The 24,042-nt window shown below is 40.6% G+C and overlaps 1 protein-coding gene and 1 long non-coding RNA gene across 2 annotated transcripts in view; one reads left to right on the forward strand and one right to left on the reverse strand.

The window, feature by feature from the left end:
• Positions 1-199: 199 nt before the first annotated feature.
• Positions 200-10,454, forward strand: LOC116849232. The gene is made up of 7 exons (XM_032826174.1): positions 200-316; positions 1,146-1,477; positions 1,565-2,252; positions 2,799-2,937; positions 3,034-3,152; positions 6,062-6,156; positions 7,471-10,454. Exons 2-7 carry the CDS (start codon positions 1,443-1,445, stop codon positions 8,627-8,629), a joined length of 2,235 nt encoding a protein of 744 aa, XP_032682065.1. The 5' UTR covers positions 200-316; positions 1,146-1,442; the 3' UTR covers positions 8,630-10,454.
• LOC116849234 overlaps positions 9,856-24,042 on the reverse strand; it is a 67,658-nt gene continuing 53,471 nt past the window's right edge. Inside the window, exon 2 of the long non-coding RNA XR_004379103.1 lies at positions 9,856-15,251. This is a non-coding gene — a long non-coding RNA (uncharacterized LOC116849234). The remainder of the gene's footprint in view (positions 15,252-24,042) is intronic.

The raw sequence follows: 24,042 nt of genomic DNA on the forward strand, positions 1-24,042 counted from the left end.
CGTTAGCGGCTCGAAATTATAACGATCGTGTTCTCCTTACGGATGGCATCGCGGACTGTATTCAAGACATAGGCTGCGTTCCGAAATTCACTGCTAGTGCTGAAATTCTATAGTATACGTGACATGAACTATAGATTTTCAGTTACTGGCAGTGAATTTCGGAACGCAGCCATTATCGTGCACGAAACTATTTTAATATCGTCTCTACGATTTTGCTTCTCTATTCTCATTGATAACTAACGTTGGTAATCGCAGATACCACCGAGGTTAACAAGCACTGAGTAGTATTGTCGAAGAAACCCCAAGGAATCCGAAGGTAATTGAAGAAGATTTATATTATCGATTATTTGTAGCTATTTGTTATAAGTATCTGGACATTTGATGCGTAACAAAGTAGTAATTTTGTAATTTACAACTATTTTCCCAAGTAACACGTGTCGTTTAAGAAACGTTTTTGATATGTTTTACAAACGATAATAAAACGTACGTTTATACCCACACAGCAGGAACGTCCCAAATATATCATAAGGATATCTTGAAGATATCGCATATCCCAAATATATCTTTAGGATATCCCTGTGATATATTTTGGACTCCTCTGCTGTGTGGGTAAAACCAACATGTGCTACCAGGGTTGATGTTTCATCGTGATGCATTCGAATATACAATAAAATATATTCAAAGGTTTGTTTTTCGTTCCTGTGCTGGGATTCTGTAACTCGTTATTGGAGTTAACGACAGTTTCGTTATCGTTGCGCAGCTTTTCTACGGTATACAAAAGCTGCGCAACGATTACGAAACTATCGTTAACTCCAATAACGAGTTACAGAATAGGGTTACTGTAGCCCTATTCTGTAATTCGTTATTGGAGTTAACGACAATTTCGTTATCGTTGCGCAGCTTTTGTATACCGTAGAAAAGCTGCGCAATGATAACGAAACTGTCGTTAACTCCAATAACGAGTTACAGAATCCCAGCACTGGGCCCTTATTTTTGAAATAGTTGCGTATACGTAAATTTTACTGCGCAGGTTTAATCATATCATAAAATAGCTGCGCAATGAAAATTACGTATACGCAAAAATTTCAAGAATAGGGTCTCTGTAGTTACTATCCGCATCCGCTTTTACATATTTTTACCGACAGATTTACCGACAGGAGGTTATTAAATTTTGAAGCGCGCAAAATCCCATAAAACCAACGGTCTTTACCTCGTCGGTGTCATAGGCGAATCTCGCAAGCGGAACGTGCGAGCGCGCCAATACGCGTCGGCGCATTCAGCGCGAAGGTTGTGATCTGTGTCATTGGCGTTGAGAGGACCAGGAATATCTCTGAGCTTCCCACGATCGCGATTTGTACGTATGATAATTTCAAGCTGATCGACACGCCTAATATCTCCGTGCCGTGGATGTCGTGGCCGTCGTCGTACGGAACCGAGTCTTGATGCGCAGCAAGCCGCTGGTCGAGATGGAGAACAGGTTCGTACAAGAATCGCAGGACAAAAAGGGCGTCGCGCTCTGCGACGGGGTTATGTTCGGTATAAACAACGCAAATCGTGCGCACAGGTTGTCGGACACCTCGGTGCCGTTGTATCATAACCTATCGAGGAAGTCTAAGAGGCGATCCAGCCGCCGCAGCAACGCGATGGACGCGTGGAGCTGCGGCCAACAGAACAGCCAGGATGGCGGCCTGGTATCGGGTGGCGTGGAGTACCATCAGCCGCGGATGCTGTGGCCGTCGAGCGTGCCGCAGAACGTGCAGGGCAGTGGCCAACGCTTGTTCGCCGCGATGTCCGACCCGAGTGTGTGTGGCTACTCGGCGATGCCGGTGACATATACTATGCAGCCGGTTTCACTGCCACCCGTGTACAGTCTGTACCAGCCTGTACCCTTGCCGAACGTCAGAACTGTCCATCACAATACACCTAGGCCTATCCACAATGAACGTTCTGCAAACGTTTACTCCAAGGCCAGCAGTGGTGCTGCCAATGGCTGTGGCAACGTGTTGGAGAATGGTTTAGAGTCTACTGTACATATTGCTCATCAGAATGGAGATTACGCTAGTCTACCACCTAATGCTGACAGTGGTGTCAACGGTGATGAACTTAATTCAGAACACAGAAGATATTCTGATCCTGGACTTGGACCTGCTAAGGTTTCCTCTCATCTAGACAGCGATGACTCTGCTGAGAGTGAAAGTTCGGTGATAACAATTGGACGCACCAATAAACTCGCATTGTCCCTTATGGAACAGGTTGGTATCTTTAGAATAATGTATGAATATTATGTATATGTACGACATATATGTGTAACACAATGTATGTGTGCATCAATAAGTCCTTATATTTTTTATATTTCTTGGACTGGAATGTCACTGGAATGTCAAATGAAAAGTAACGGTAGTGAAAGTACTTTTATTTGAAGCCATAATAAAGGTGCTGCCACTTGAAATTGCAAGAATGAATATTAACTTAAGCTTAGAATGAATTTTAACTCGATATAAGCAAATATTTCAGTCAATTAGAGTGAATATATTCCTAAGATTGTGAAACATATTAGATCCATTCTCCAATTTTCAGTTGAAATTTTCATTCGATGATTTAGACTTTATTTTATATGAGAAAAAATTACTCAAATTGGAGTGATTCAATGGTCATTATATTTTTCGAGTGAAATTTCACTCTAGAAAATTTAGAGAATGATATTTTAACTGTCAATTGCCTGTAAAGCCTGCTTCATTCATTGTTTACAATTGTCGACATGTCAATTTTATATACTATGATACTGTTTTTATGTACAGATAACAGATTTGAAGAAGTATAATAGCCAATTGTTCAAAGAACTCAGTGTAACCAAATCATATTTTGAGAGTATGAAAGCTGAATTGGTACAATATAAACACGGTGCCTCTTCAGACTATCAACCTGGAATGTTATCAGGTAGATAACCATAAACATAACAATCTTTATCAATAATCTGAAGTATTCTTACACAGAATAAATACTATATTATATGCGTGAAAATATTTGTTTTAGAATTTATACGGGAAATTAGAGAAGCCAATAAAAAATATGAGGAAGGTCTTATCGCGAAGGTGACGTCCATGTTAGAGGAAAGGTACAGTCAGCAGGCTATAGAAATAGAAGAGTTGAAGGTATGTGCTAGATAGAAAAGTCGTTATTTCGTGTAATTTTAAGTAACTTTTTATAAATTTTTCTTAAACGACGTATCTTCGCGCCATATTTGTATAACTCAGCGAAAGTAATACAAAATACCAAAGTAATTTGATGCATTTGAAAATAGTTTATTATTCTTATTTCGAATTCAAGCTATATATCAAGCTTGTTATATCAAGTTGTCCATTAAGCAACCGCATCAAGAAACCAAATTTTCTTTTTAATGAACATATTTAAATGGCCCATAAATTCTATATGGCCACAAAATTTTGTTGTGATATACGAGCTTATATCTCGCTATCGTACGCGTTATCGTTTTCTTTGCTAATCAAGAAGCTTTGATAATCGAGAACATTAGAAAATCAGATCTAAAAAAAGAATAATCGTAGTTCAAACAGAAGACGCTGATGTAATTCAACAGTTTGTGAATAATGTGGGAAAGGAAAACACAAAAGCAACGACCAACGAATAACCCATTTTTTTTACTCTCTTGTGCTCTCGCTTCGTCGTTTTGCGATTGAGCCACGGTAATATGAGCACTCGGTTTAATATTTTCGGCACTCGCTCTTCCGGGTCACGATCATGGACGTAATGTTTGCGCAGACGTTCCTACATTCTGTTTGATTAGGACAGCCAGGTGATCCTGGCAACCATCGGTTCTTTCCTACTTCCCCTCTCCCGATTGTCGCTCATACGCGAAACCTGTACAATCAATTTCTGTTCGCGTACTTACACTCATCTCGTTCACATCCCGTTAATGGTTCCCGCTTAGGCTAATCTGCAGACTGCTTTTCGTGCACTCCAAAAAAATGGTTTTGCACTCATATATAGCAAACGTTATTTAGACGTTATTTAGAAGAATCCTAGATGGACAAATGAATAGCAAAACCTGCGATATGGCTTATATATTTTGTATTTAATCAATATATAGACACAAAATTTATATATTTGAACTATTTGTGAAATTTAGCAAAAAGATCTCTCTGTGGCGCCCATTTAGATTAGGGCCAGTCACACTTCTTGTAAAAATAACTGTCGTAGATAAAAAAGACTAGCGACAAAAAACAAACGAAAGTATAATACTCATATCCATCTAAATTTGCTTATAGATATAGCAAGAAATGCTTCTGTTATAAATTCTGTTATAAATTTTACGTACCACAAACAATTTTCTAATAAATACAAAAAAGTTTTAATTTTAATTGTAATATCTAGAATTTTACTTGAATATGTGCAAAACATGAATGAGTACTTCGTACCATTTTTTTCTGTCTTACAATCGTATCTTTCTAGCAGTATTTGTCCTTGAATCAGATATAGTGTAGACACGGCGCAGCAAGGTGATCATGTATCGTTATTGATTAGTTCGCGAAAAAAGGGAAGAAAAATCAATTTCCCGTGCATGTACTATTTTTATGCAGTTATCGGTAATCGTGATACGCGTTGGAGTAGAGTTTACATTACCAGCACGGGCACGCGAATGTGTCGTTATATTACGTAAAGCCGCATATGCGTATCGACGCGACAATAATAACTCAGTGAAGAGGAAGAAGTGTCGCATTAACTGACACAAAATTACGCTTCTCTCCGTCGTAACTGTATCATGCAAGTTCGCGATCACCCTCTGTTTTCACGTTACTCCAATAAGCATACCGCGATAAAGATAAAATCAAACGTGGAAACACAATACGCATATGTATACATTTTTCTCGCTTTAAACGCTCGAGGTGTGAAAAGACGCGAAAAGGTGCGGTCGATGAAGAATGCGGATCCATAAAACGAACGGAATCTTGAAAATCGTTTTCGGAAAGTCGGGTCGACGGGTCTGTTCTCGGGAAGCACGCCAACTGTTTACGATTCGTATGTGCGACATCTTGCTAAAGAAAAAAGGAAGGGAATGGGGAGACAGAAAAGAAAGATTGGATTGTGTGAAGGGACAACGCTTTCCCACATGTTATTTTTTTTTTATCGGAAATATTGGGCCGAAAGTTTATCTCGGGAGAAATTTATCAGTCGATAAGGGTTTGCCGCGCTTGCGAAGTGGGGGAAGAAAATAGAGTCGAATCGGCAGGGAAAACTACGACCGCCGCGACTGATAAAGTCGACCGATACCGGAGAACGTAATGTAGACATAATACGAAATATCCGTGACGCGCTAAAAGTGATTAGGTTTCACATGGGGGCATCCGTTAGGCAGAGTGTTGCAGAGGCAAAATGGGGCGGGGACCGAAGGGACAGGGAAAGTGGGATCGAGAAGGGCGGGAGAGAGGGAGAGAGAGACAGAGAAAGAGAGAGAGAGGGACTAGACGAGCGCAAGGGTGGAGGACGGCGCACTTAGCGGCTGTCAGGGGCCTCTCCCTTGGCCTCTTTTTCCTCTTTGCCGTGTCTTCTCGGGTTTCAACCATCCATTAGCCTCATCAGCCGAAGCGATGGCCGCTGCCGCCACCGCCATGTCGCCTGCATATTGGCAATCTCGTAATTGAACCTCGGGGACCCGTCCATCCCTCTCACCCCCATCCATGTAAATTCTGCTGCACGTGAGAGCCGATCAAGGTTGCTGGATTCCTCGCTTCTTCTTTCTTCTTCTTCTTTTTTAGTGCACGTCACCGAGCGTGTCGCGTTTGTCTTTTAAATATCGAGTCACAGGACAAGGTAGTTAAAAGGTGGGCTCGAGATGATTCAATTGTTACGATCAGGCAGTTGTAGATGTTGGAATAATTCCTTCTTTGTCGAGCTATTCAGCGTTTAATCATTTTTCGTAAGTTTACGCGTAGGATTTGCAACTTCGTTGGTTGTTCTGTCTGGTAGTGTCCCTCGATCGTTAAGTTTCGTCTGGTTAGGTGTTTCACAGGCAATACCAAGTTGCGTTCTATTTTTTTCATCGTAGAATCAATTGTCGAAAGTAACCAACCAATACGAGGAGAGCAAAAAACATATCGCCACATTGGAGGAGGAATTGACGACACTGAAGCTGAGCGTAACGTAAGTAACTTATTTGCATATACAGCCTAGAAGACTTTGCTTCAAACCTGATTTGCATCCATTCTATTCCACTCCATTCTATTCTACCTCTGACGAGTGTTTCGACGATGTATGTCTCGACTTAGGAGACTTGGGAGCGTCTTCGCGGAAAAGATCGCCAGAATACTCGGCTTCAATTCTGTAATTGCCTGTAACTGATCATCATTGCTCATGATCACGACTTGGCTTTGATCATACGTCAATTCTGCTGCAATCGCCTACAATTTATATCATAGCTATTCGTAATATTCGCCCTATTCTTTGCTCATAATTTTCACGCACAGACGCAGCATGACGTTTCTCATACACTTGTGACGGATTTTGGGAACAATCTTGTTCTTATCGATGAAGCGTGTACGGTATGTTTCGAGATAGCGACATTCAAAGATTCGTTATTCCGTTCCTGTGATCATTCAAAACTATTAAGGAGTTTATTCAGAACCAGAATGCTGAAAATTATACAAAACTTTAACGTAACATTTTGTCGCAGCAAAATACATTTGTAGTTAAAATTTCATTAAATTTTATACTAAATATTGCAATTTTGCATATATAATCGTATGATAGAAGCGACATAAATGGTCATTATTCCAGTGTAACTTCGTAAAAAGTGATACTATCGAAATAAAAAAAATTTACTAAGAAAGAATAGTATGCATTGCACGGTTTTCGTGTCAATTGTAAGGGTCAATTGTTGTTAACGGTCAATTGTAGTCCAGAAAACTACTATTTTTGACCTTTGAATAACATTGTACTGAGCGAAACGTGACAAGATAGTATCCTGAAATTAGTTTCAACTTAACATTTATTATTTAGATAGTGAAATAAATATATAAGAACATAATTTTTTTCGATAAATTGTGAGTTCATGAATAGCTCTCTCGAGACGCCACTGAACATATACGCCTCTTGAGAGATCTGGAAAAATATATACTTAGTGAACAAACTCCTTAAATCGATTGACACGATCTATGTTCGAGAGTCGTTGATTTGATCAATTCGTACGAATAATCTCCCTTTATCGTAAAGTAGAAGACGTCGAGATACATTCCAATCTTCGCCATGTCGCACGCAAACCTTCGTCTCACCATCCATGATGATTTGTCTTTGCCGTCTCATCTGTCCATCCATCCATCGCCTTGTTCCACAACGAACGCGACCTTCGAGAGGTTCGCGATCCTCTCCAATGTTTGATTGAAGGTTCCCAAAGTTTCGGGACGCTTGAATAGCTTCGCTGCGTTCACCGCATAAAATTCGTCATTCTATTCGCACTAGCAACGGAGGTCGCGAGATCGCAGCCTTCGAGGAGGAGACCCTGGCGCTGCGACGGGAGCTCCAGGAGGCGCGCGCGTCCAGGACCCTGGCCGAGAACCACGCGGCAAAGTGCGTAAACTTGGCGGTATCCAGATCTGTCACGCCTGTAACTTACGAAACGCCCGATATAACCAGCACCCCCGTGCGTACCGCTCTTACCGACACCCGCTGCCTATCCCCCGTGCCCGACATCATAATCGCAGACACTTCCTCCGTATCCATCCCCGTGTCCGTTGCCACTTCCGTTTTTCGTCCCTGTTCCGCGGAGGTGGCGGTTCCTCTCGTCATCGAGACGCAAGCTCGCATCAGAACGGATTCCGGAGTCGTCGTGTCCAGTGATAGCTCGCCAGAGCCGCAGTTGAAGGTGGACGAGATCGATCTGCCCGTAGAGGCGACTTCGACGTCCTGCCAACGTCGCGACTTCGATGTCGCGGCTTACGCGAACGAGATTGCGAACGAGATTGCAAACGAGATCATGTATCGTACGAGCAAGGATTATAAACGGGCAGACCCCGTCAGAAACATATTTTACTCGGCTAAATTAGCGGAGTTGCTTTACTACGGTTTGCTCGACACGAAGGAAATCTATGAGCTGTATTGCGAAAAATACCCATTGGTCGGCGAAGAAAAGAAAACTAATGAACCGTCGACTGCGAACGAGGTCGAAATAGCTATCGCGTTATTGGACAGTTTCGAGAAGAAGAACAGCTCGTCAAAGGATGCATCGGACAATACGGCGGACAAGGCCGTGCAAGTCTCGATGGAGGATGCGAATCCGCTGGAAAGCTTCCCCGCGACGCTATTCAGTCTCAAGAAGAAACGAAAGAAGGGCCACTCCAAGTCGTCCAACGAGACCAACAAGATCCGCCAACGGGCCGGCGTGTCGAGCAACGAGATCACAGCCTCGTGCTCGAATGCAAGGTACAGATGCGATGCGATAAACAGGGACGAGAATTGCTTCGACGACGATTGCACAAGCCGAGCCATCGCCGAGGTGCCGGATGTCGCTGTGGTTGGCGGCGGCTCGTTCATACCGAAAGACCTCTGCTCGACGAGAATCCTGACCTCCAGAGTCCTGACAGCACCTTCACGCGCCACCTACACCACCGCCTATATCTAGGTTACGCGCGGGGTCCCGAGCCAAAAAGCAATAATAATAATAAAGCGGAAATTGCTAGAACAGAGCGAAAGGTCGAAACGAGAGAAAAGAACAAGCGATATATTACCACTCATCGCCAATATCCGCTAAAAAGGGGGGAGGGGCTTCAAAGGGCTTAACTAGAGGCTACTACTACTCTGTGTACATGTCGAATAGCACGTAGGTCTCTCATTATTCACCCGTCATGCATGCTTTTTTCAAGTCTACATCCTATAGTAATATCTGTCGTAAACGACCGTAATACTCGTCATAACGAAGTTATCGCGAATGTTATCGTCAAATCATCGTTGAAGCGAACTTTAACTCTTATAATCTTCCATATTTAGCTGGTCTTGGGAATTATTTAAACGTTTTTAACGATGTTTTTGACGATGTTTTTGACGATTTTTGTGTTTCATGAGGATACGATGTCTCTGTTCTTGCAACTGTGATATTACTTTGGATGTAGAGATGTATCTTGACGTGTGTGCCCGTCGTACTCTTTACGCCCCATGCTTCGAGCTGCGTTCAGGCTTCACATTCGCGGCAAATACATTGTCTCCCGGTGTCATTGCTGAGGATCATACACAAATCGACACACACACGGCGAACGATGTGAGTCGTCCCATTCGTTTCGAGAAACAGAGAGAGAGAGAGAGAGAGAGAGAGATTTCGTTCTCGATTTATATCGCAAATGACATGGATTTTACTTCATAATGCTCCTCTGCGACTCGATAACGATATTTAATTCGGGGTATATGTGTGTGTCAAACGATTATGTACGTGAACATAGATACTGTGAAAACTTGATTCATTCGTGCTGTGTCTCGTACTTTCCATGTTTTATCGAGAGAGAAAAGATCTTGATTATTACTTGGAGGTTATGACTGTCACCTCTAGCGAGAGTGAATTTAACTTTAGTTATTTTGCATTCTATCTTTTTCTTTGACTGTAAATGTATCCTTTCCTGAATGAAGGAATAATAGGACACTGATCGATGACGGTTAATGCTTAAAGAAGCTTTTATAGATCGATGTAGCAATCGCTCTAATTGGCTAAACGTGCAAACGCCCTTAAATGCATTGTTATTATTGATTACGCACATATTTGTACGAAGTTTAATATTCACTTTAATTTAATACTCAGATGCTGATTTAAATGTCTTAATCTTATATACGGGGACATTGATACATAAACGAACAAATAAGTAAGTTTACATTTAATATATACATATATTTGTTGATATTTATATATTAAATGTTACACAATGGAAGGTCAATATGTACATGTATAAAATACTTTCTCTGATTTTAGTTCATACAATAAGTGTCTGTCAGCATGGCTTTGGCAGCTTAGCATGTTTCGTCTTTATACATTTCATATATGTGTATATATCGTATATATACATGTATCTTACACACATCATTGCGTGTGCGTATGTAAATATACACATCCTTCGTTATTCATGTTATATTTACGTGTCTCCTTGTTGTAAACGCCATATCATCGCTATATCATTTTCGCGCGAAACTTGATGTAACTTGTGATACAATCTCACATCGATGTCACGTTTTGCATCTGATACTTGTGTTACAATCTCACATCGATGTCACGTTTTGCATCTGCACATATCATTGTTAATATTTCCAAGTCATTTTTATCTCGTAGGCTGCTTCAACGTTTTTGCCAAAAATAATTTTTCACTAGAAATAAGAGAGAGCCCCTAATATACGAAATTTGCAATGTGCACTCGTACTTTTACAAGTAGAAAAAAGTATAAACTTAAAATAAATCGATTTGTAATGAATGTCACACAATCGACGAAGGTTTGATCCGAGAGTAAATAAGCTCCGTCGCTCTTCATCTCGGCCTCTCAGTCCACAACGCGTTTGAACAAACGTGGCGGCGACTGAACTCCGATTGAACCTTCGCCGAGTCGAATTTCTTTCTTCGACACACAACCGAATTGCATCGCGAGTGCACCGTCATTCCGCTTGCATGATCCTCTTTCCCGCTCCTCGAGGAAGCAGCGGTCTTCCTCATCTCAGGCAGGCCTCCTCCCAAGCACATCCGTGTCGCTTCATTTGGACGGCAGGCACCAAAACGCATCGTTCTTGTGTTTTCTAGCCGGCGGCTTGGCTTTACGCTGAAATTTTTGCTTTGCCCGCTTCTAATGACATTATTTCTTTGGCCGCGTTACCGGTGAAAGAGGCACATATCCAGAGGCACCGATGACCGCATATAACGTGACGCAAAACATAATTTGTCAGACTGGAGAAGCTGGTGGAGATACTGCGTAAAAAGGTGAACGGTGCCACGGCTGTGAACAAGATTCGCGACGTCCCGGCCTCCGGTGCGTGCATCGTGTCAGCTTCGGACCCGTTCAAGGAATCGGCGAATCACGTGCCACCGTCATCATCGTCATCGTCATTGTCATTGGGGGACGAGAAGGGTCACGCGAAGAACGATTATGACGAGGACGACGACAACGACGATGAAGAGGAAGAGGAGGACGACGACGTCGACAGCGACGCAGAGAATTCGGACGCATCCGGAAGTGGCAAGGAGCCGTCGCTCGCGCACGACCCCAAAATCCCATCCAGCATCGATAGCAGTGTGATGGGGCCGGTTACCGATCTCTGAGCAAGTGTCGGGAGCGCGATTGTTGCCTTATGTCGATTTGCACGTCGACTTTTCGTAAGTTTACCCCGCGTGTTGTTCAAGTGCCAGAGTGATGGTGTGTCGTCAGGAATATAAGTCGTCGGTTAGCCGTCGGTTAGACTTTCCAAGGCATTGGTCGTGCTCCTCGCCTGCGACCGTTCGATCTCCCCCGCTCACGAACGGTCGATCCAATTGGAAGGTAAAGTGAGCCATCTCTCTCGATGGACTATCGATCCTTCTTCTAGTGTTAGGACTCTCGTTCGTTCATTCGTTCGTATTCTTCACACGTTTATTTATTATTAAGCGTTATATGCATATATTGTTAAATATGCCGTTGATATTTCTGTACAATTGACTGAAACGTCGGACTGAGACGCACGGTGAGCTTTTGCGTCGTAGTGATTCGTGATTGCGACGCGAGTCTCCCAACGACAGACCCACGGAATGGACGTTTTCCGAGACGCGTGGTCTGGAAGATGGACGATTTGTTGTTTCTTGCGAGCTATCTCTCCAAGGCGGTCATCGTCCGTGCGCGTGCGCGTGCTCCGCCTCGGTTTTACCTGTTACATGACAAATGTTAATATTTTTCATCTATACGACGCTGTTTTTGTTACACACACCCTGCCTTTCTTTCCTTCTCGCCTTGTGTCGTTACGTTTGTTCTCTTTGTTCGTTAGTCGCATCCTCTTTAGACACTCCCGTGTATTTATTAAAAATTGTAATTATTTCCATTTTGTATCTCTATCAATGCACAACAGGAATTAGTCGCGCAATTATACGACCCATCGACAGTGTACATAATTTCAGGCGATTTCGTAAAAGGTACTTATACTTATTCGTTAAGTTTGACTTCTTTCAATAGTATCCCCAATATTCTAAGAAATATACGATCGAATATGAATCATATTACGCCGCAAGTGGACTAACGTGTGCGCCATGCGCGACTGGCACAATTGTTACCTCATTCGTGTGCGAATTTGCCAAAAGGAGTTTTGCATCTTAGAGAATCATTAGACGTTGACGCGACGCGCTATGCGGAAATTGACGAATCAGAGCCGAGACTGCCGTTTATTAAGAGCGCGCCACGAAGCTTTTATCGCTCCTCTTGCTCGGGGGAGCTTTACTCTACATCGTTTTTCTCCCCTTCTTATCGACTTCGCACGGACCATCGCGGCTGCACAGTTCATACATGTGCAGAGACTTGTTTTGTCCACCTATGTAGCGTTTACACGTAGACATTTTTACGGTTACATTCTGCAATCGTTACGGCAGATATCGCTAGCAATATGTCCCTCGACTGGCAATAAATGTAGGCGTAGGTCTTAACGAGTGATAACACGCTCTGATTGCATATCGTAGGACAGATATCGTGTCATATTTTGTATAACTTTTTCCTAGGGCAGTCTAGAGTGTGCGTGTGTATGCGTGTGTGAATTTCGCGTCGATGCTTTGAACGACGTTGTCGTTCGTCGGGACTTTACAGTCGTAATAGGGGATACGAGACGCGTTTTAGGCGGTAAGTCGCTGTCGCGACTCCGTAATGGGCGATCGTTATCCGTTTTACCTCGGTGATAAATTGGCGGTGAGATTAATTTACGCTAAACTCACTCCGAACTCGCGGTCATCGCAAGTTACTGCTCCGATAAAGCAAACCCGGGCGGATTCGTTCAGTAAATATCACACGGTATCGCGGACTGAACACATGTGCCTCCACGTAAGACGCGTATGCGATGTCCATTTTTTTTTCGCGTATAATCGCCGTTGATAGACGTTTCGTTTTGATGTTTCTGCGTTTCCCGACAAGAACACCCCCCGAGGGGTACTCGAATCTCGCGAAATCGGATTTCCGATCTTCAAAACCGAGGAATTGGAGGAGTAAACATATATTTTCTTATGTATTTTATATATTTCAATGTTTTCTCGCACATCTCTCTCAACATCTGAAATCTATTCCGGAGTAGTGTGATACTATTACGTCTCTAATGAGGAAAAGTTCACCGTGTTGTGTCTTGTGGCCTTTATTATAGTGCGAATTTTATTTTATTAGAAAAATTAGAGCTCTCCTGGTCTCATTGTTGTGTGACTTTGTATTGATGATGTCAGAAACGAAAAGGCGCCAAAAATTGTTGCGTGCCATTTTTAAATAAAAAGATACTTTTATGAAAGAATATTTTAGATCGCTTGAGCGCATACGTGTAAAGTGTTGCGAAAGTTATCCTTTTCCCTTGATCAATTAATTAGATCAATTAATAAGTAACTTTAAAATTAACACAACATGCAATCTTTTTCTTTAACTTTGCCAAGGGAAAAGGATAACTATCAGAACATTTTATTAAAAGTGATGTCTAATCACGAGACAATAAATTTGTGTCTAACTACTAGCCAATAATCTATTGTTCGCTTCTCCTAGTGGCTAGATAAGTAAGTTAGCTGATGATTAAACAAAATTACAGTTATGAGATGAAAACGCATAAGTAGTTACTAGCCAGTTACTAATCCAACGCTTGATTTTGCTTTTTTGAGATCTTTATGGAATTAAGTAGCCTCAATTTTGATTAGCTACCTAATTTTGTGAAATCGCTAGTGGCGATACAATAGCTAGGTTATGTATTTTAGAACAGACAGCGCCTCTATTCTATCATATTTGGTATGTGGTAATGGTTAAACAATGGTTATATCGCAAATCCGATTCTATATTTTAGTGAATAATCAGCAAAAACGAGTTGGCAACGAACTAGAAAATTTTATCTAGCCTCTAGTTAGCTACTAATTTTTGACTCAAATTCGCTAATCATACTTTTACTTTGGTATGCTCAAGTGATCTGAAGTGCAGATCTTTCATACAGATATTTTTTTATTGGAAAATGACAGAATAATTTTTGGCATGCGTTTTCTCGCCTCTGACGTCATCAATCCAAGGTTACAGTAGTGAGAGCAGAGATCTTACAACAAAACCACAAAGTCTCAGAGTTTTTGTTTTCGGACCGTATCATGGCAACGCGCTCGAGAAAAAAATAATTCACAGAGATGCACTGAATATTGAGAATTCGTCATTTAGCGAAATCAACTTCCCGTCGGCTTCTTCCAATTCTATCTTTCACAGGATAAATTTGTTATTGGCAATCTTCGATGAAGTCTCGGGCGAATTTTGATCTTTCTACGCATCCGTGTAATGCGAAAGTGGGCAAAAAAGGCGGTTCTCGCAAATCTCTCATATAACTTATTGCTAATCGGTACGTTGAAATCTATAGAATGTATTCGCAATACTATATTGTAACGCGTATACGTAACACTATCTCCTCTAGCGAACTTGAAGAAGTGCCATTAGAATCGAGCGTAACACAAGTTGCCGTTCTATTTTCGATGATATTGCGAAACGCTGTAGAACAGAGTGGAATGTATTGAGGTAAACCGAATAAAGTTACGTATTTATGAAGAGGCTCGAACTACACTGCTTCATTCGAACAGTTCACACACCCTGGACGTATCACTCGACCCGTCCCGTCCCGTCAGTTCTTGCCGTTCCTCCTTTCTCGCTCGATCCGCATTTAATCACCCTGTCGCAAATTGACGCGGGATCGTTCGATTCGTTCCGATTAGATTGTGGTTGGAAATAAACGATTTCCGAGGTGAACTTCCTCGCGCGTCTCCTTCCGAGAATTGTTTTCCTACGGAAATTGTCAATCCTTCCCCAAGTGAATAATGATCTCCTTGGATGATCCGCACGCACGCGCGCGCGTGCGCACATACACACATACACATACACACTATCCGTCTCACATTTTTCCGACAGCTCCGCCAAAAGTGCTTTCCTACTCGTGTTCCTCGCTTATGTACTGGATATCTCCCGAGTGTGTTGTGATTAGAGGGACCTGGAAGATGTTATTCTTGCGTATGGGTGTTTATCTTTGCGCGCCGCACGCAGCCTCCCACGAAGATCGAACTGAAACAATAAGAGATTCGATGTATCGATGACGTAGGTTGGTTACTCAGATCCGGCTTTGAGAATCTGGGCGAAGACGAAATACAAAATAGAGTATATCGACATAAAGTATATCTCGAAACAGATGCAATCTCTTTCTCTTTTTCTTTCTTGATACAGTCGACAAAATGGAATCCGACGCGGCGAATGGCGAAACAGTGCGAAACAATTGTGCAATTAAAATAAAAGTGTATATAATCAACAGCGGGAATGTTGCAATATTTTTCTTCTTTTTCAATATTTTCGTCTTTTTAAATGAATTTCGCTACGTATTCGTACATGGAGAAAGCATTGTAGTAAAAATCACCACAAAATTGTAATATTGGACCATGCAGAGTTATGTATGCAAAGAATTCATTATATAATTGTTTAATAATGTTACATACATTGGACTCTATTGCAAAATTATATTTGAATGTTTTTTTATATTGCATATCAAGTAAAATTTATTATATATACATATATATATATATATATTTCTGTAATATTTATATTACCACGATTTTCAATATGATCCAGCTTTATAGAAAAAAAACATTGTGGAAGGCCATATAATTCTAATATAATTGTTACTGCAATATTCTTTCCGTGTATGCAACAGTGAAAATTATTTTTCGCCGACTTAAAAAATAAATTTTCTTCCACCGAGTACAATTTTCGATGTGTAGGATGGATTAGGTACATACGACTCTTCAATTTTTTTTATTATATTCTAAGGTTTATTTCCCTTTATTGTTCTCGCTGCGTGTTTGTAATTATGAAGTAGGATTTTGCGTTTTTCTTTGAGATAAACCGGGTTCCTCAGAGTTTTGGGGCAAGACTTGAACGGAAAAGAGCCGCGCCTTCGTAAATCAATTATTATTTTATAACTACTTTTTTTCACCATAAAATTTCTTTCATCTGACCGACAGGTGCTTTTTGTGGCGTTTTTCCGCGACTGAATGGAAGGTATTAGCAAATACCTGACGCTGTGGGTTCTTGCCCAGTTTTACTGCGTGGCTTTCATCATTCTTCACCGTCGAAGTGACCTTTCCTTTCCCTTTATCTTGATTAGGACCGGATTTTTCTCGAATTACAGTAACTTATGGTATTTCACCGATTATAGAGTGGAGTATATTTAGTAGATAATAGTTGGACGATATATGTTGTTAAATTTTACGATAGCACATTCTATTTCTTTAACGTTGTTTTAAAATACGATTAGAACTATTTGTTCTTCTTTCTCTCTTTCTTTCTGCCGTGTAAAATGATGTAAAATAATTACGTTGCATAATATCAATTATTCGTAAATAATTGACTTTCTGATACGATATTATAACGTTATCGGTGTTTTATGAAATTAATTAATCTATCATTTATACACGCACACACATGTGTTTTCCGTTCGAAATGCTTGCTCGTTCTTTACAAAAATTCATCTGATTAATAAATGTCATTACGATATATTATGTTTATTATGTTAACGAATTATTAATTGCGATATCTATATACTCCCGCGATCATTATTGATTTCCGCTGCCACTAATTAGTCGGGGACACTAATTGGGTGGCTTTTGCAGAAAGCAATTCCTCCCGTACAGGAGTATGTTTAAATCATCGGCGCTGTTTTAGTTGCGCGTTCTCTGGAAAAGATCCACCCTTTCTCAGCAAAATAATCGGACATTTGAACGTTCGAGGATTGAACGTTTCGTCGAAATCCCACCAGAAAAGGAAACTTTACCGGGTGGTGTTATAATCCTTCTCACGAATTCCCGAGAAGAGCTTCTGTCCTTTGTGCCTTAAGAGCAGCCACCAGCGCCTTGGCAATTTCGCTAATGACAATCGGCCTCGGGTTCCATCGCGCGAGCAGCGCAATACTGTACAACACATTCGCACGCGGGTAATTTGAGGACACTCGGTGTAACAATCGTCCAATTAGCTGACGCGCGCGCGGCTCGGACTCGTTCTTACCGGAGTATCTCCACGAGGCGCGTAATTGCGAGCGATGATAACGCGCGTTGTCGTTACTACAACTCGTAATTTCTCGTTCCGCCTACTTCCGGTGCGACGGGTGCCTACGCCCGCTAACGCGACGATCGCTCGGAGGGTCGGCAGAAAGGGAGAAAAAGAGAAAGAGAGAGAGAGAGCACATCGAGAGCGATCGATATTTCGCGAGGCAACGTTCGCTTGTTCGCTCTTTCGTGGGAGCGCGGGTCTTTGGATAATTGAAAGCCACCGGAAAAATCGTGCGAGTCATCGCGGTACGAAGGTGGATCGTGAGAGATGAGGAGGGAAGGCGAGGAGGAGGACAGGCGATAGTCGGAGGGAGGGGGGGTGGAATTATTAAAATTGACTCGACGGAAGTGGCGGCTGGCCGGCCGGCCGGCGGGGGTTGGCGGCCGCTGGTCGAGAAATCGCTGCCAATTCGAGGCGTTTGATCGGCGGACTCATCCACCACCTGCCTGTCTTCCAGCGCTTTCATCGATCGGCTTCGACGTAATGCTTCGTGCGACACGGCTCGTTAAAAATGACCGAGGCCCGTGCCCGCGTCCCACACTTGGCGCAGAATGCGACTGCCCGTCCGATTCCCTGGTTCGTGTGACAATGTTCCGCGTGCGAGAGCATTGCTCAATCTGGGCTCAACATGGACTCGAATTTGACACTGAAGCTGGATATACATCGAGCGAACAACGAACGCTTTATAATTGACAAAACCTTGCGTCGAGAGAAAAATAATGATCGACTCAAATAAAATTATAGTTAATTAATTATAGTTTTTTACGCCAGGCATAATTTTTAGTTATTTTCTAACGTCAGAATCTAATGATAATATAGTGACATCACTATATCATATTATAGTAGAGATCATATTATAGTAGAGTTTAATAAAAAGAATGGTCTGCTTGACCCCATAATTTATAGTAATTATTTCTCTATGTGATTGATAGTTACATTCTTTTCTCAGTATTTAATGTGTGTTAGCGAATCCAAATACAACACCTTATTCTCATTCAGGCCGATTCGCTCATGACGCGGTTTATCGAAGAAAGTTTGTATGCAAGATAGACGCAAATATATTATATATTCGTTATTTATTCGTTTAGTGTATATCCAAAAGAATTCGGAAATCCGTAAATTCCCGAAACAATGCCATAGGTATCATGAATTTGATAATATTGATATTTTTTGTTTTGGCAAAAGAATGCTTCTAAAGGTGAAAACACTCCTTCAAAGAGAATGACTTTTCATATTGTCGCTAATAGCTGTGAAAACATAAGAAACGTTGGAAAGAATAAATACGAAGTTTAATAGCGTTTTACATCTTATAACACTGTGATGTCGAATTTAAGAACGGAAATATGTTCTCCCACTGTTTTTAATTTATAAATTACTTTTGTGGTCACTGTGTTATATAATATAAAATGTACACGCAAAAAATAACTTAATAATATCAACTAAATCGCGGTAGCTAATCAAAATTAGTCAAAAGACTAATCGTTTAGCTGTCACTGCTAAGAACTAGCTATGACAGCTAAAATACATTCACTATGAAATACAAATATATTAAGTGACATTAAAAATGCACATTATTTCAAGTAGCTAAGAAAGTGGCAGTTATTCCTAAATTTTTTATCGTATGCATATATTAAAGAAGTTTGCCGCACAGCTATAATCATTTGCTACAGTCATTTGTTTCTAGCAGCTAATATTTCTCGCTGTAGTGCCTAAGTTTAAACAGCGAATAAATTTAGCTTGTCATAGGTCATTCCAATAGTTCTGTTATAGAGATATTACAGAAAATATATGAAAAACTATATTATCTTTGAAAGAATGTATCAATGACCGTGAAAGCCTCAAATCTAGTATCTTGAAAGAATGTGTTTATTTAAGAATTATTTTTTACAACCAAAGGAAAAAACTACGTTGTTAGATTGTGTGAGAATATTCAGGTATGTTCACCGATTTTCCTATGTAAATATGAGATAAGAGTACAATAAATTTATGAAATCTATGAAATCGTTATCACGATGTTCTTCCGGAGAATCTTTTTTTTTTCTTTGAAGCGTTTTAAGATAAGCGCGTATACGTAATACGTTCACACAACAATGCGATTTTTTGTTTTACTTACTTTTTACTCCACTTTTTACTCCAATTTAAGAACACACATATGCGCACTATCCCTTAATTTATAAATTATTTCTTATCACTGTATTATACAATATAAATTGAATTCTTTCTTTAAAATTCTTTTCAATATCTCTTATGAGATATTGAATATTTGAATTTAGACTATATTTTAGAGATATATAAGATTGTTTTAAGGGATATTAAGGAAGATATGAAAAACTATGTTATTTTCAAAAAAGGATGTTTTCATTTTTAGAATCGTTTTACAAGATAACCATTATCTTATTTACTGCAATAAAAAAAGAATCGTGTCTCTGTCTGAAACTCAGAATGTCAAAAGTAAAACTTTAAAAAATCAAAGTGAAATAGTAACACGAAATGCCATATAAATCATAGTTGATAGTACAGTTTTCCCAATTTTCCTTTGTATATGATTTATGGTACACGTTAAGTCTGTTTGATCGTAGAATAGATGGATGTAGTATGAATACGTTGGGAAGTTTGTTCAGATAATCTTTAGTAGTTTCGAAAAAAAGTCCACGATCTTAATTCAAAAACTACTTGTCGTGATATTTTACAACAAATATTTTACAGACACTGCATAAGTTATCATCTTCAAAAATTATAGAGCAGTAAACAGCGCTTCGATAAATTTTCGCCCACGGATATACGTGCATCATTGTATCACGTCAAATACTACATCGATAAACGAAAATGTATATACATACATAAATAGAAAAGCGTTCAACGATTATGCGCTATTAATAAGTTAGGCGCGCCGAACAAATAGAGCAAAACTTCTCGGATTGGCCTGATGGCCTGCTTGCAACTTTTATATCTCGCAACGTTTGCATTGAAACAGTGAAACAGAAATTTAACGAGAGGGCGGTAGACGGGGCGCTCGTGTTTGCACAATCGATTCGCCACATACGTGCTTTTACACGCGCTGCAGGAACACGTCCTTTCCGCACGGAAAATATCGAAAATCTTCCCCGGTCGGTTGGCCCGCGTTTGAGACGAGAGAACGTTAGAAGGAAATGCATATTTTCTCTCTCTCTCTCTCTCTCTCTCTCTCTCTCTCTCTCCCCTTTTCTTTTTCTGCGACGTTTCGTGTATGTATGAGTTAACTGGAAGATGATTCATTGTAGTCGATAGAAACATATAATAAAAACTAGTCACCAAAAGAAAACACGGAGCCGAATTATCCGATTCTCTTTGATGCCATTATCTAAAAATTCCTTTTATCCGTTGTTTACCAACGACCAGTTCTGAAGATTACCGAGGGGCATGTTCAAACAGATAGAGATATTTCAAGGGATAAACCGTTTATCTAGAACGCGAGTTTAAAATCTACTATATTTTACAAACACTAGAAGTGAGAGCGGGCGAAAGGATATGTAACTTCCATATTTTAGATATTATAAATCAACAGTATTTTCACATGGATGGATGTTGCACTTTGTTTCTATAACCACGTTCTGATGGAACGTACTCCAATGAAAAAAAAGAATTAAAGTAAAAGTACGCTCTGTAACAGAAAATATATTTAAAAAGTAAAAAAAATATTTATTTGATGGGGATACTCATAACATATCTACTTCAATCTAAATTCCTTCACTTAAGGGGATGTTGGAATCGATGACGAACTCGAACAATGTCGATAATACAGAGACGATCGTCACTAACATAATCACACTATCCTTTTCGTATTTCTTGTATATACAGAACTTACATGAATGTGTGTTGCTTTGTTTTATCATATTCAACAGAAAACCTAACCATATATGTGTAGAAATTTTTCTGCAAACTTTTTCGATATTTTTAAGCTTCCAAATACAAATGCAAAAGTAGAGCAATGTTCTTCAAAATCTTTCTGTTTTGAGCATCCACACTTTCAGTATATACAAGCTGCGGAATTTTTGGATTAGACAAATATTACGCTAACTGACAGTTTGAGATTTTACATTAAAAATTTTTTATTCGTTTTCGTCACATATCGAGCAATGTTCCTATTTATTTTTGCACGTACTTTCATTGCGTAAAAGCGTTTGTAATTCTATATACGACGTAAACTTTGCAAAAAAATGCCAGTGTTCTGTCGGTAAAGTTTTCAGCTTTAACATCCCCTTAAGTAGAATAAACAATTATTTTCATGAAAAGCTAAGGTTTTAAAAAAATGCTCTTATTTGAGAAAATATTTTATATTAGTATAAGTCAATGTATGTTATTAACATCCACCGAATAAATCATTTTTATTTTTTAGATATTTTTCCTCTCAGTGTACCAATAGTTGAGCACATACCCAATTTTGGACATTTTTGTTGTTCTGATCTTTAAATACGAATATTTAAATTTTCAAAACATAAAATATGTATATGTTACCGATATTGTGTGAAATTCAGATATAGAATACCTAAACTTTCTATAGAATTTCTATCAGTTTTTATATATAATGTCTAGGTATTTTATACAATGCCGGATTTCTCACTTTGCCAGTAACATATACATATAACACATTAAATATACACATGTATTCTACGTTGGAAATTTAAATATTCGTATTTGGAAATCCTAAGAATCCTTAGGATTAGAAACGTGTCCAGGCACTTTAACCTTTACTAATCGTCAATTTATGATCGCAAACGCAACGAACGTCTCCCACAACTGTAAACTTCGTCACGTAGTAAGTGCCGCAATTCATGTGAATCTCTCACGATTCTTTTACATGGTACATATAAACACCCTTAGTGTTATACATGTACACTGACGGGCGCGATGATAAAATTAGTTAACATGTGGTTAAGCGCGATAGGCGTTAGGAAAACTGACCCTCGACGCAGCTATTATCCGTCGCGAAAATATTTACGACGGCTCACGTGGAATTTTCGTGATCGCGTCGATCCTTGGAGGGCTTTTCTCGAGAACGAGGGTGGGTCGATAATAGCGCCGATCTCGCCACGCCGAGACACACACGCGCGCGCGCACACACACACACACACATCCGGGGAATGAAACGTGCGACGAGTCTATTATTTTTGCCTTCGGCCGATCGAAGGGGTGCCGGGTTTTCGCCGGAGATAGGACGGCCACGTTGGCGAGAGATTCGGGGGTCGCAAATCTGGGAAATCCTCGGCTAGGCACGCACAGCACGTGACTCCCTGGTCTGCGCCACGTCCGCGCCCGATAGAGCACACACGAAATATCGTTTTTTAAGTGGCTCAATATGATCCCGCGGTCGTTCTCGTCGCGACTCGCACCCTCTCAACTCCTTCTTCCGCGAGCGACTTCAAGAGACGCGGAAACAGAAGCTCACCTAGCCGCCGCACACCGCCAGCAAAATATTTACGACGATAAATACTCATCGCGGCGAACGTGTATGCGCCACAGACTTCTATGTATTATCAGACTGTCAACTCTCTAAATTTCGCCTGTATAAAATGTTCGCGAGAAATGCCTAAAGAATCCAATTCCGCGCATGCGGATATAATCAGTACGTCGTTCCTCCATATTCGTTTACATGCTTCGTCCATGTTTTCTGTAGTACTAACCTGTACAGCTAAGAGAAATTTATTAGGTTGCATGTAAATAGTATATATATTTAATAATGCCAGTGAAATCTGCTGTTTTTAAGTGCGGCAGCATTATAAAAAGAGATGAAAACTCAGCTACTTTAGACACGTGCAAACATACGCCGTCAAAGCGCATGCGTAGAAAGGATGACATTACGTATTCGTCTTGTACATAAGAATTGAGCCGCCTCACACATAAGAAGTTAGCAGTCAAGTAACATGCAGGGTGATTCAAAACAACTTCCTGTCCTTGAAATGTCATACTCTTGAACGAATTCTGAGGCGAGTTTTCCTTCTGCAAAATGTTATCCGAAGCTTAGTGTTTCCGAGAGTTATAAAAATAGTTTGCTTATTATATGCCTTGAGTACAGGAGGTAGGCAGGAGCGATGCAACTCACCTTCAGACGTGGGCGCTTAAGTGGGGCGCCTGATGTCGATTAGTCGATTGATATATGTGATAAATAGCACTCATATATATTATGCTTATAATTCCCGTTGTTATTATGTGTATAATTTTCGCGCAACAGCAAATGAAGTGTTTTAAATTGGTAGAGTACGGTCATGATGTAACGTTTGAGGGTAAAATATTCGATGACGCGAGCTTTACCTAATTGGAAAATAAATTGTGAAAATACGAGAGGGAAAGATGGAGTGTTAATCACGGTCAGCTGATCACACCAGGCGCCCCACATAGGCGCTCACGTCTGTTGCGTGAGTAAGTTGCGTCGCTCTTGACTACCTCTTGTACCCGACCCGTAATAAGCAAACTGTTTATCCTTATAACTCGAAAGCTAAGCTTCGGGTAACGTTTTGCAGAGGGAAAAATCGTCTCAGCATTCCTTCAACATTATGACACTTCAAGAGTAGGAAGTTGTTTTCAATCACAGTAGAGGTGTCTGCTGTGAGCGCGCTCGCGCGTCTTGTTTAGACCTCTTTCGCCCGCTCGGCCACTTTTCAATGCGAAACACGTTGCGGCAAATTTGCGGCGCAATCCGTGTTGTTCGCCCGGCGCGTATCATTTTCCACCCGCTCTCGCTCGCATGCGTTAAACTCGTAAATATTACTCCCCCCCCCCC

Source organism: Odontomachus brunneus, unplaced genomic scaffold (assembly GCF_010583005.1).
Source record: "Odontomachus brunneus isolate Ranch 3 - 2012 unplaced genomic scaffold, Obru_v1 Obru_scaffold_108, whole genome shotgun sequence".
NCBI lineage: Eukaryota > Metazoa > Arthropoda > Insecta > Hymenoptera > Formicidae > Odontomachus > Odontomachus brunneus.

Bases quoted from the DNA above. Each gene is read 5' to 3' on its own strand.
- LOC116849232 (XM_032826174.1), top strand. From the start codon at position 1,443: ATGCGCAGCAAGCCGCTGGTCGAGATGGAGAACAG. The intron at 1,478-1,564 runs GTTCGTACAAGA...TCGTGCGCACAG, and splicing joins CTGGTCGAGATGGAGAACAG to GTTGTCGGACACCTCGGTGC. The intron at 3,153-6,061 runs GTATGTGCTAGA...TTTTCATCGTAG, and splicing joins TAGAAATAGAAGAGTTGAAG to AATCAATTGTCGAAAGTAAC.